We start from the raw sequence: 13975 nt of genomic DNA on the forward strand, positions 1-13975 counted from the left end.
AATTGTTCTATAGTCTATACAGTATTTAACACAATTACATCAGAAGTAACTGTAAATAAATTACTGAAAAATTAAGAGTAATCCCTTACTTTACTTTTTTCAATGAAAAAGTAATGTAATAACAGTAATTAATTACTTAGTAATGCATTACACCCAACACTGTGAAAAACCTAAAATATTGTGATTTCCAAGCCTTGAAAATTATTCACGAAGATAAAACTCTTCAAGCCATGGAAACGTATATTAAATATACATTTTATGTAGTTGTGCTCAGCTCTATTTAATCGGACATACACGGCATAAATTGGTGAGAGCAGTCGCTATAAAATTATTTTAAAAAATCCTAAACCGAGTAATCATGGAAGTCATGGAAATGCATTGGTCAAAAGGAGTGGGGAGACCATGATAAGTAAAAAAAAAAACATGACAAGATAGTTGTACGAGCTTATTCAACAATGAGAGCTTTTTATGCTGCGCGCTCTCGAGGCATCAAGCATCTCGTGCTCGAGCGTTGAAAACCGCTAAAGAAGTGCGCAGGAGGAAACCGAAAGGTGGGGTGGTGCTCTAAACCGTGTTTCACCAATCAAACGACGCCATAAACACCAGGTCGCTCGCATCCATCCAATCAGAGCCAGTTTTACATACCCGAGCGCATCCGGTGCTATAAAACTGACCACGAGTTGGCACTGCAAGCGAGAGTCCATCTTGGAGAGCGGTTCTTTCACCTCCGATATTTTACCGTAAGCCGGTTAAGTTCAACATATTTCGCCTTCTGTACGTAACTTTTTTATGTATATGTTAAGAAAATCCTTTCGTAATATCGTAGTTTTTGAAAAGGCTTGTTTTTAGCATCCGAGTGCGTCTGAAAAATTAGCGTAAATGTTAGCATATAGCCAGTTTAGCTGTGCATGCATGCTGCTTCGCTTTCGCTAATCATCAGGAATTACATTTATTTAAAGTACATATGAATTTATGCGGGGTTTAACGCTTTTGAACGCCTCGTTGTATTGTTGTTCTATGTTTTCACCATAGAGAGACTAAGCTAGCTTTTAAATTTCGTACATTTAATTATGTGGGCTACATACATGCTAACGCGCTTATTCCAGCATCGAACCGCGTATTTCACGTTGTTTGTATAAATGTAAACATTTCTCATTTAAAGGTGATCCTAAACTACCACAATGGCCGACGCAGAGCAGCAGTTCATGGAGACCTCCGAGAACGGGAACGAGGAGAACGGCAACGGAGCGGAATTCACGGAGGCCGCGGCGGACGATGAGAACGGAGGCGGCGAGGGAGGACAGATCGACGCCAGCAAGGGCGATGAAGATGCCGGGTGAGGATTTTTAGTGTTTAATGGTGTTTTCCTTTCTTATTGAGATGAATCTTTTGTTTCATACAGCAATTATTGGTGCCATATGCTTTGTTTAACCGAGGGGGGTGGGGGCCTGAGGTTCGTGTCCTTGGCCCGGTTATTGTGCTCATTGTTGGGGGTGCTTCATGAGGGTTGTTTCGCGTTGGATCAGGGGCGTAGCAGTCACTTTAAAAGTGGGGGGTGGGGTCGCACAGCCCCAACACTTACAGTACAGTATTAAAATATTACAGTAAGTATTATATACTTTGTAGTATTTTAAAGATTCAAGTATTGCAAATTTTTGCTAAATTAGCTGCAAAAATGAGCTTGCATTTGTTTTTCCACACATGACAATAATAGACTGGGCACAAGCTGGTCCTAAAAAAAATTTATCCTTAACAATAATGGCAATTGTGCACATGCACAATTGTATTTGTTACTCCGTGCTTGTGCATTGCAGGATTTTTAATTTATCCAAGTGGCTCTGCGTTTTGACTACGATCACCAAAATGCTAAGGCTGCCACCGACCAAAGATTTTCCTAGGCGACTAGTTGTTGCACGTTTATGATATTAATTTATTTACTTTAATATATATATATTTTTTGGGGGGGGGCATCAGAAGATGGTTTGAGTTCCAGGGCTGAGAATGAATGTTATATGTAACATTACTAACACTGTTCTACATTACAGGGAAATACTAAACCGTATATGAGCTTTTTAAATGTTACAAGCGCACACACGAAGCGAGACGGAACGACACCGGCAAAAGCCGTAATGATTCTGAATGTGTCGGGGGAACCAGCAAGGAGACCGTCTGAGCATTATATTAATTTTGAGAAATGCACATAAAGTTAAACGTGCAGTAAGCGAGGTACTAATTTAGCTTCCCCATGAACACTTTGATAAGCCTAATAGCACATTTATCTAAGTTACTTGCATGTTTCAAATTATATGAATGATAGGCGAGCGTTTGCCTGCAGAGTTTGCTTGTCACCTTCTTGGGGTCATCCTTTTACCCTCTAGAAATGATCCCACACTTTGGATTCCTGCCTGACATAATTACCGCATGGACCAGCCGTGTAAATGATCATGTCTGTCCGTCACTGACTTTGTGACTTCGCCGCTTCTTGTGGAGTTTTCTATTTCTGCGACCGACCAATCAAAACTTGGCCGAACAAGACTCTTCTCATCGACTGACGTTTGGTCGACTGTAAGGGGGAGCCCTACTAAATTCATTCAGATCCATTTAGTGATTCGTTCATTGACCATTTCTGGTGGTGACAAATGAGTGTCTTGTGTGAAAAGTCATTGAATCAACGATCAAAAGTTAATCCTTTCAAATGTGTATGTCTACAGACCTACAAAGAGACTTTTAGTAGAGATTTTAAGCATTATAAGAACTAAGCAAATCTATAATTTCTCTACAGTTGTCAGCTGCTGAGCATGACTTATCAAACGACGACAATAATAGTCTTCTAATAGTTTCAGTAACGTCCATACCTTTTCATGTATAAAAACAGTGAATCTACATATCTATCGACTTCAGTAAAATACCTGAGTGTTCCAAGAACACAGCAGATCTGTCTTTGTTCCTACAGTTTGTCGACTGCATTCCAACATCGAGGTAAAAAAGGAGCTGTTATTAAAAATAGCTTGCATATTTAACACTGATCTAGTAATCTGCTTAAACTGACAAAAAGAACCGATCAAACTATTACCTCCCAAACATAATGTTAAAAGAATAACTTGATAATGAAGACACAGGTGCTGATGTAAACTCCACTTACAGTGTGTGCTTAAAAGTATTATTTTTTCTGCAGGGCATTTCATGTAATGCTGCCAATCGAGAACGATATGCTGAAATAACACTCGTTTGGGTGTTCCTCATCTCTAGATTAATTTAGATCAACATCAATGCCAATTTAAAAAAAAAACAAAACAAAAAAAGTGCATTGTTGAAAGCAACTTTGTAGAACTGAATGGAGCCGCGTTGATTAGACTGATAGAGCCTGACCGATATGGGATCCGAGACAGATTTTGGAGTGGGAAAACTTACTGATATGGTGGCCGATTATATTTAATTTGAGTTGGAATGAAAACGGACCTTTTCTATGTGGATTGTTCACTGATTTTGCCCCGATATGACTATGCAAAGGTACTCGGAAGGCTGCTTTCTTAAATGAATATTTGACATTATTATACATTGTCAACATTCTAGAAATGAACACTGAGAAAATAAAGAATAAATAAAATTACAATAAATGGCTATAAACATCAGTACTGTATGTTTAATATCAGTCAAATGCTGACTATATTAATACTGCCGAGTCAAGAGAGAAACCGCAGCAGCGGTGTTACACTGTATTCTGCTATACAAGTTCAGGGGAAACTTTCAACGGAGGAAAGCCAGACTTTTAAATATTACATTTTGTAAATGCAATGACTGGAATTGTTCGGTTGAAGGGGGTACCAAACTGTGAATCCTGAACAAAACAGTTTGGTGAATACATGTTTACTCAGCTTCCACTCAAATGACAACAATGAAAGTAGCTACGTGATTGGCAAGTTAGCTATTAGCTCGTTGTCACGGAGCGTAAAAGACGGGCGTTGTTTATTTTACTTTCCAGCATTGTGTCTCAACTAGGTAATAACATAGCGTGAAATCAACCACCGCACCGTTGTCTGCTGAGCTGCAAAAAGATGCTCTGATGTTCACCTTTCGGTCTGCTACATTACTGAATGCACTGACAAACTAGCTGGCTAACAGCAAACAGACATGAGTGACATGGTTGTCAGGGACATGGTTAACGTTATATTGAAAAGGGAAAATGATGGGGTCATTGTTTCCCGTATGTATTTATCAAACTAGTTAACAACTTGCCGTGATGACACCGCTGAACTCCGCCCTGTCTGCAGAGTCAGAGTCAGCTCTGTAAACAATGGTCGGAGCACGCTCTGCTGGACAAACTACATTATGACACCAATTCTAAAGCATTGTTTTCTGCATTGTATGTTCTGAAGAAAGTTTTCATATCTGTAAAATATACACCGATACTGATATATTGGTGAGGCTAATATCGGTCGGGGACTACTGTCTGACTGATGGCTGGGTTGTTTCGGCTCATGAAACTCTCCTGTGATTGGCTGGATGATCGCTCAATCAGCCCAAAGTAACAAAGAATACTTAATACAAATCCACCATTTGGACACTCTTCCCAAGCTAAACCTGTACAGTGCGGGGGATGCATCTAAGCACCCATAACCTCAAGTACCATTTTAAACATGCAATCTAAAAAGCTACCTTTTACAATATACTTTTGTATCACTTAATGAGCAGAAGACCCAATGGTCAAGCCCCCATGCCTTTTTGAATCACTTATTGGTGAATGCTAGTGAAAACTTTAATGAAGCACTTTTCATACTGCTGTCTCTAATGTATTCCTCAAGTCGCTTTGTATTAAAGTGTCTGGCAAATGAATAAATGTAAATGAATGCTAAATTGCATTGTTTGCATCGTCTTCATGTCTTTCTGTTTTTTTGGTGGGGGGGTTTTATACAGTAAAATGTTTGTTGGAGGGCTCAGCTGGGACACCAGCAAGAAAGATCTCAAGGATTATTTCTCAAAGTTTGGGGAGGTGACCGACTGCACCATCAAGATGGATTCAAACACCGGCCGGTCACGAGGGTTTGGATTCATCTTGTTCAAAGATCCAGGGAGCGTTGACAAGGTATGGACTCGCTCCACAAGAGCATTTAACGTCGGCCACTCAAAGTTCTCATTGTTAAAACATTTTTTTTTTTTTTTTTTTTTATAAAGGTGATGCTGCAAAAGGAACACCGACTTGATGGGCGACAGATCGATCCTAAGAAGGCAATGGCCATGAAGAAGGAGCCAGTGAAGAAAATATTCGTTGGTGGCCTAAACCCTGAAACCACTGAAGAGAAGGTCCGAGAATACTTTGGGGCCTTTGGAGAGGTGAGTTTTGATTTTTGTTTTGTGAACGAGTCCACATGTCTAGTCTTGTGGCTTTATATTAATGGTGTGTTTGATTTGCAGATCGAAACTATGGAACTGCCAACTGATCCAAAGACAAGCAAAAGGAGGGGCTTTGTTTTCATCACCTATAAGGAGGAATCTGCAGTCAAGAAAATCCTTGAAAAGAAATACCATAATGTTTGCGGAAGCAAGGTAACAAAGGAAATTGAATGAATCGTGTGTGATCACGTAATGTACCCAGTAGTAATGGCTCTTTATTGATGCGTAAACACTCACCATGCATGTTTAAGTTTCTTGTCGACCTTTTCAATCCTTGTCATGTTGACCCGTTTCCATTTCAGTGTGAGATTAAAGTCGCTCAGCCTAAGGAGATCTACCAGCAGCAGCAGTACGGGAATCGTGGAGGCTATGGAGGTCGTGGCAGGGGCCGTGGGGGTAAGACTTGCTGTTTATTAATATTAGACAGGATGTTGATTTAAATGTTGGTACACATACGTCTTGGTGTTGAGGCCTTTTAAACTTTCATATAAAAACCATTTTGATTCAATTTTTGATCTCTTATCAGCCAGACAAATCCATTTGAAACTACACGCATGTAATTATTTTTCTGTGTCATCAGGTCAGAACTGGAACCAGGGATATAACAGCTACTGGAACCAGGGCTATGGCAACCAAGGCTACGGTGGCCAGCAGGACTATGGCGGTTATGGTGGATATGGCAACTATGACTATTCCTCTGGCTATTATGGCGGGTATGGTGGATATGACTACAGTAAGTGTACAACTTTCAAACACTTTCATGATCATTGTTGAACTTGTTTTCCATGTACTTCAGTTTTATTTATATTTAACTCTCCAGACCAGGGAACTCCAAGCTATGGGAAAACACCCAGACGTGGAGGCCACCAGAGCGGCTACAAGCCATACTGATCACATGTAGAACAGGTATGCATCTCTGTACTAAGATTTATGCTAATTGCCCATGGACTATTTGCTGTGTTGGAATGTGAACATGTTCTTTGTCTCTCTGCAGGACTGAAGTATCTTCAAACCAAGAGTGTGACGCGTGACAACAGCAGGTCTCACAGACATGGACTCTTTTACAGGATAAGATCATGATCCATTTGTACAGAACCGACTAATAGGGGAAGCAATGTCACACTTCCACATTTTTATTTTTGTTTTATTTTCCTTTGTCCACGTGCATTTCCAGAGTTGGAAGTGTTATTTTTACTGTACTTTTTGGTACCTTTTTTGAATAATGTATTGTATGGTTGTATTTTACTTGTCTACTGGATTTACCACATGAGGTTCGGGAGCTGCCAGAGCTTTTGAAATAAAACAATTTTGAGTAATTTTCCCAGTGTTTCCATATGTTTACTACGCTTGTATTTGCTTATTTCTGTTGCATGGGTTCAAACCTGCATAGAATAGAAGGTAGTTTTTGATAAGTATCACTGCAGTAATCTGATGTCAGCATTTTGATAATTCTGGAAGTTAATTTGTTTGCTTGGATTTTTTTTTTTTTTTAAACCTGCCGTGGTTGTAATGAAGCTGAAGCGTTTTGTGGACGCTAGTGAACCGATGTTTCTCACAAATCTCATTCCTATAGTGTTGGTAGAAATAAATGATTTGTAAGATTTTTGAAGTGTTCTGTTTAATGTTACTGGTTAATGTTAGTATCTGTCAGTCATATTTGTACAACTTTATATACCTTCATTAGAGCATTGTGGCAACCCTTTATCACAATGGTAAGTTCCTGCCAAAATACTTAGTACCACAATTATTGGTGCTAAAAAAGACTTATTAGCCACCACTGACCAATTTTTATGCCAAATGTTCAACTTGGTAGAAAAATGATGTGGGTGACAGCTTAGAATCCTCCGCTGTGAAACGTTGTCCATTCTAGGTAACTTAGTGGAAAACCTGTTCATAAACCATATTTAATTTAAAAAATGCAGCTCTGGAAAAAAATTAAAGACCACTGTAGAATTATCAGTTTCTCTGGATCTATTTATAGGTTTGAGTTTGAGTGTTTTATTCTATAAAGTACTGACAACATTTCTCCCAAATTCCACATACAAATATTGTCATTTAGAGCATTTATTTGCAGAAAATGACAAATGGTCAAAATAACAAAAAAGATGCAGTGTTTTCAGACCTCGAATAATGCAAAGAAAACAAGTTCATATTCATTTTTAAACAACACAATACTAATGTTTTAACTTGGGAAGAGTACAGAAATCAATATTTGGTGGAATAACCCTTTCATGCGTGTTGGCATGCTCTCTACCAGTCTTTCACATTGCTGTTGGGTGACTTTATGCCACTGCTGGTGCAAAAATTCAAGCAGCTCGGATTGTTTGGCTTGTGTCCATCCATTTTCCTCTTGATAACAGTCCAGAAGTTTTCAATGGGGTTCAGGTCTGGAGATTGGGCTGGCCATGACAGGGTCTTGTTCTGGTGCTCCTTGATTGGCATGGAGCATTGTCCTGCTGGAAAAACCAATCCTCAGAGTTGGGGAACATTGTCTGAGCAGAAGGAAGCAAGTTTTCTTCCAGGATAACCTTGTACGTGGCTTGATTCATGCATCCTTCACAAGGACAAATCTACCCGATTCCAGCCTTGCTGAAGCACCCCCAGATCATCACCAGTCCTCCACCAAATTTCACAGTGGGCACGAGACACTGGCCTCTCCAGGTCTCGGTCGAACCATTAGACGACCAGGTGGAGGATCGGTGATGATCTGGGGGTGCTTCAGCCAGGTCAATCAAGGTGTGGATGAAAGACCACCAGATCAAAACCCTGTCATGGCCAGCCCAATCTCCAGACCAGAACCCCATTGAAGACCTCTGGAATGTAATGAACGGGAAGATGGACGGACACAAGACATCAAACAAATGGAGTGGCACAAAGTCACCCAATAAGCTGAGAAAATTGCGTTTTTTTTAGCGTAATCTGAGGTAAAGAAGCACCATTTATGATACCAGTGTTGTCAGATTTTACTGCTGACTGTAAATATGTCCTTTGATCGTCATCTTGACCAACCGTTTAGGAGATTTTGGTCTTTCTCAATTAAGCAGATAGGAGCTGCACTGGCTTGACCGGAAATAGCCTCCCGAGAGCATTCCAAAGATGGCCACCAGAACTTGCAAGAAAGGCTTTGGGATGGCCCAAGTATTAAAACTGAACAGGTGTGAGAGAAGCCAAAAAGATCAGGTTGCGTAACAAAAATCTAGAACTGAAAAGATGTCGACGGAGACCAGGCACAGTTCAGGATGGACATAACTTGAGATTATCAAACAATGTTAGAAGATGCAGCAAGTGATGGTTAAAAACATATTTGAACAGAATGTCAGAAATAACTAGTGCAATATTCATAAGGGACCTGCACAGGACTTTGTGTCTGTGTGTAATGTACCTGCAAAATGAAGCTAAAGAGTGTCACGGGCAGGGCCGTAGCAAGGTATTCTGGGCCCCTGACCTTTATTGCTCTGGACCCCTTTCCTATTAAAAAATACAGTTTGGAATTTTATTGTGGGGGCCCCCTGGACCTGTGGTCCCCAATAATTGTTACCACCTTTCTCCCCTCTAGCTACAGCTCTGGTCACGGGTGTACTACTTTGTTTAAAATATCCATTTATAAATGTTTGAGGCGATAAATATGAAGAACTGACATCATGTCGAATGTTCTGAAGAAAACCATATAAATTTGATATTTTTAATGTTGGTAATATCAAATGTGTGTTGTGTGTATCATTATTTTTGTAAAGTGTACATTTTCTTGGCCTCCAGTAGAGGGCTTCAGATAGCTATAAATGTGATTCCAAAGGATTGACACTGTGCAGGTATGCAGTAAGTATACTAACCTAACATCATATTTAATTGCACAATACAAATTTCAATGGACAATGATTTAAAGACTATATTTAGTGCTAATTTTAAGTGACCCATTGGTGTCACTGCATTCTGTATAGTGTTGAAATTTGAAAGTGTTCAAACGTAACATTTTAAAGGCCTTCTACACTATTTATTTTCAATGGTGCGGTTTTAGATTTTAATCAATAGTCGATTTAAGATGTTTGACAAAAAGTAAAATCGCAACAAATAATAAAAAGTAATTCAGAGAAAGATAGCATTCCACAGATCAAGACTAATTCCGGGTTAAATCAGTATAATAGAAAATAATGATCCTGCTTTTAAAATTGTCAAGACTTAAAGGTATAGTTCACCCAAAAATAAAAATGTGCATCATTTATTCACCCTCATGCCATCCCATCTCAGTTATGTAGGTCCGTACAATGCAAGTGAATGGTGACCAGAACTTTGAAGGTCCAAAAAGCTCATAAAGGCAGCATAAAAGTAATCCATATGACCCCAGTGGTTTAATCCATGTCTTCAGAAACGATATAAGTGTGGGTGAGAAACAGATCAATATTTAAGTCCTTTTTTACTATAAATCTCCACTTTCACTTTCATTTCCACATTCTTTATGCATATCGCCATCTACTGGGCAGGGAGGAGAATTTATAGTGTAAAAAAGGCTTTAATATTTATCTGTTTCTCACACACATCTATCATCATATCGCTTAGACTTAATCGTTTGGATTACCTTTATGCTGCTTTTGTGCTTTTTGGGCCTTCAAAGTTCAGGTCACCATTCACTTGCATTGTGAGGACCTACAGAGCTGAAATATTCTTCTAAAAATCTTTATTTGTGTTCTGCAGAATAAAGAAAGTAATACACATCTGGGATGGCATGAGGGTGAGTAAATGATGAGAATTTAAATTTTTGGGTGAACTATTCCTTTAAGTATGTGCTTGGCTCGTACTAAAGAACAGTTAGAATGTGTGGGTTTAGATTACTCATAGAGATGGTTAATTGTGCCAGAGAGGGCTGTCCGTTGGATCCTCAGCACCATGTGTCATAACAAACTACCACATGCTATGATTTCAGAGTAATTTTAGGCTGAGGTAAGTTAGTCCATCACCCAAAAAATACTTGGTGCGGAGGAGGGGGAACACATCTTTTTCTGCCATCAGTGTACCCCCGAGTATGGCACTTTACCAGATATTCAGAGACTATGCACCTGACCTCATTGCATTTCTCATCATATATAGATAAAAGCTTCACTAAATGACCCAATTTTGTATTTCAGAGTTGACCTTTTTCAGATTTCCAAGAAAAACACAAAGACTGTGTAGTGAGACACAAATTGTTCTTGAGAAAAAAGCTTTTTTTTAATTCTATTCCAGTCCTTGAATTAATTTGATTCTGTTTACCGGGGATTAACTAATATACAAATAGCACACACATTTATAAAAATGACTTTCACTGAAATTGTTCTTGTGTAAAGAGTAAAGTGCATATCTCAGACATGTACGTTACATTTTTTTTTTTTATGTTTTTAAGAAATATTAATATATCGTTACCAATATTAAAACATCATCAAACAAATAGTGCAAGTTCCCACCAGTAGCCACAGAAGGGCTTCATTTAAATACAAATCTTTAAGCACCTCCATTGTACATGGCTATTGAAACATGTCTTTGCATTTTGCACACCAAGAAAAAAAAAAAAGTGCAGAAATATTTATCTAATATTTTCAGCCTTTTCAGTGAATTATTATTTGCAATATTTGTACATTTCCTCTTGTGTTGTTAGAAAATTGTTCGACTGATATTTTGTTTGTGGGTGTTTTCAAAGTAAAAATGCTAACTGTTCATGTTTAAACAAAAAAATAAGTCTGAAAATACAGTTTCTCTTAAATACCACTTGATTACTGAATTATTTTGAATTCGGAGGGATTGACATCAGATATCGTAAACTGCATTGAGACACATTCTCTCTTTAAAAACACGCCCCTCTCACATAAACCAGAACACAAGTGTGTTAGTGTCTTTATAAAACATCTTAGTAAAATATAGCCAAAGCTGATTTAAATATGCATAAATATCATGAAAATATGTTCTTGTTTCAGTTTAAACAATTGCTGAATTACAATAGCCATTCAGATAAAATGAGAAAACTTAATATCAAAGTGGTGGACGTTTTTACCCCCCGTTTTAATTTCCTGTACGTGACAAGAACCTCCAAGACAAATTAAAGTGATAATACAGATGTGAATAAAAAAAAGAGATAAAGTTGGATTTCAAAAAGCATTTCAAGTTTGACTCCAACAACACATCTTTGGATGTTTTACCATGTGCATTATAGAAATGCTTAAAACAATGAACAATTTCACTGTAACATTTTGTATAACATCTCTACAAATCATTTTTAAATGATGCAGACAAAAGAATTAGTTGATTTGAGATGCTGATCCAAGAGTGAAATGATTTCAATCATGAAAGTAATTATGTGTAAAATAGCTTCCTTTTTTTTTTTTTTTTTTTTACAGCAGATTGATTTGACATCTTATTACAGATAATTATTTACATTTGGCCGTAAAAAAAAAAAAGAAAAAAAAAAGAGTTTAATTAAAAAAAACTGTTCGATCCTGAGATTTTTTTTTCTTTTCAAATTGTTCCGTTTTCTGTGCTCATTCTTAAAATGTTATCACTTATTATATTTTGCATAGTGAATGTACAATGTGTAAAGTTTGTAATTTTTTTTTTACATTTTATATTTCTGAAACGCCTTCACTCAAAACTGTTCAATTAGAAAAAAAAAGTCATTAGATACAATGCATAAAAGCTTTGAACTTATTTCAGCAGGGCTTATTTTCTTTATTACCTGATTGTCTAAATTTTTGCATGAATTTTTCACATACAGACTGCACTGAACATATCTCACTTTCTGTTAGCAAACACTGAAGCATCAAAAAACTATTCAACACATACACATCCAATCTTTTAAAAAGTATTTAAAATCCTTGTCATCCCATTGGAAGCTGACATTAAAAATGCAAAAGCCTCTTATTTTCTGAACCCTGTCTGAGAAAGTTTGTCTGAGAAAGAATTGTCTTTGTTGCGTCTGAAGCGAGCAGCTGTTTCAGGTGAGGCAGACACAGACTTTTAGGTTTTAACGGAAAAGTCACTTTGCGGCCTCAGGAATGGGCGGAGCTCGTTCCAGTCTCACGGCCCAGGGGTCAGAGGTCGCGGAATAGAAGGGTGGGTGAGGCAGAACGGCCTCCGTTGCCACTGCGAAAGCGAACACCCCTCGTTTCCTGTCCACATCCTCTAAGATGAGCTTCCTGTCCGTCAGGCTCTCGCGGCTGTTGTTGCTGCTGCAATCTACGTCCTCCAGCGCCCGCCCGCCTGGAGCTAACCGAGCCAGCAAGGGTGCACCGGCAGCAGGCAGCCGCATGGTCCTGTCCCCTTGGAGGGGGTTGGGGTCTGAAGGGAAGAGGAAGTTATTAGACCGCCAGGCAGAGGGTTTTCGCCCCCGCCGCGGGCGCGAGACGCGGCAGCTCTGCCGTTTGATGTGTCGGTGCAGGTGGTCGGAGCGTGTGAAGCTCTTGTAGCAATGCTCGCACTGATACGGCCGCACACCTGTGTGGATGCGCAAGTGGTTCTTCAGGTCGTAGTTGTGAACAAACTTTGAGTTGCATTGCAGGCAGATGTACGGCCTCTCACCGGTGTGCTTGCGCATGTGAATCTTCAGCTTGTCTTGCCTGAAAAAGGACAAGAAAAAGAGACAGCGTTTAAAAATGGGGTTTAAGGTTTGTCCACAGATACATTTCACAAACTAGATTCGCACACCTGCAAGAATCCCTGCAAAACCTCAAAACACACACAATCCTTCTTGCACATCTTCAGTCGTACATGCATTTATTTTTTGTACTTGAAAAGCTGCAACTTGCTCAACAGCAACAAGACGACTGAACGGAAGTGACAAAAACATGAAAAGTGAAACACTCAGGGTTTTTTTTTTTTTTCAGGATTTATTGTTACTGTTATGTGGTATCCAGATGAGTTATCCAGCATTCTTTTGATCTGTTTCTCACTCTAGATCTCACTCAGCGAAATTTCATTCCCTTACAGAGCATTGGAGAACAGAGGTGAAATGTAGGTCTTATATTGACATCACTACGCGCTTGGTTTTTATTACAGTGTGGAAACCTCATACGGGCTTCGACCGCAGTGATGCATAAAGTATTTCACAGCAGGTTTGTCCTCAAGATGCTGCTCTAGTTTTCGTGTACAGTTTCACTGCTGTAATACTGAAGCTTAGCTGTGCAGCTTCAAAGAGAAAATTATTCTAGACAGTGTAATTGAGTAGTTTGATTAAAAAAAAGTTAACTGAGTAACATGACAACACCGATGTGTCTCACAAGTCAAAAGTTTTTCTTATAAGGTTATGATTGTAAACATTCTTTGCCTGCTCCTTAAAGGGAAAAATGTATTTTTCTTTAAGTGAATTTTCACTTGTTAATTTTGTATTCTATCAAATGTTAAAAACAGCCCTAATGTCAGAGCTGTGGTGTAGCAGTTATTGCAAGTGCTCCAACATGTTGAGCTGTAGCACTCGCACAAGTTGCGTACCTATTTTCCCCTTCAATTCAATTCCTCTCTCAACTATTGCTATCTATAAAAATGGATAGCAAATAAACTTTAAAACAAGATGCTTACTTAGTCTCATGTCGGTGAGTGCATTTACATGCCCACCAATGCACTGATA

At 38.8% G+C, this 13975-nt stretch overlaps 2 protein-coding genes across 5 annotated transcripts in view; one reads left to right on the forward strand and one right to left on the reverse strand.

Moving 5' to 3' along the window:
• The first annotated feature begins 604 nt into the window (after nt 1-604).
• On the forward strand, nt 605-6994 carry LOC127429269 (heterogeneous nuclear ribonucleoprotein A/B-like). Of its 3 annotated transcripts, XM_051678216.1 has the most exons (9): nt 606-740; nt 1163-1336; nt 4915-5083; nt 5173-5331; nt 5413-5544; nt 5694-5787; nt 5972-6124; nt 6212-6297; nt 6386-6994. In XM_051678216.1, exons 2-8 carry the CDS (start codon nt 1182-1184, stop codon nt 6280-6282), a joined length of 933 nt encoding a protein of 310 aa, XP_051534176.1. In that variant the 5' UTR covers nt 606-740; nt 1163-1181; the 3' UTR covers nt 6283-6297; nt 6386-6994. The 3 variants fall into 3 exon arrangements, with proteins under 3 accessions (XP_051534174.1, XP_051534176.1, XP_051534175.1); XM_051678214.1 differs by having other exon boundaries at nt 605-740; nt 5173-5544; XM_051678215.1 differs by having other exon boundaries at nt 664-774; nt 5173-5544.
• Nucleotides 6995-10568: 3574 nt separating this feature from the next.
• LOC127429248 (zinc finger and BTB domain-containing protein 7C-like) overlaps nt 10569-13975 on the reverse strand; it is a 42834-nt gene continuing 39427 nt past the window's right edge. For both annotated transcript variants that reach the window (XM_051678174.1, XM_051678175.1), the window contains exon 3: nt 10569-12968. In XM_051678174.1, coding sequence (XP_051534134.1) covers nt 12389-12968 — 580 coding nt within the window. In that variant the 3' untranslated portion in view covers nt 10569-12388. The remainder of the gene's footprint in view (nt 12969-13975) is intronic.

The sequence above is a fragment of the Myxocyprinus asiaticus genome, chromosome 38 (genome assembly GCF_019703515.2).
Source record: "Myxocyprinus asiaticus isolate MX2 ecotype Aquarium Trade chromosome 38, UBuf_Myxa_2, whole genome shotgun sequence".
Taxonomy (NCBI): domain Eukaryota; kingdom Metazoa; phylum Chordata; class Actinopteri; order Cypriniformes; family Catostomidae; genus Myxocyprinus; species Myxocyprinus asiaticus.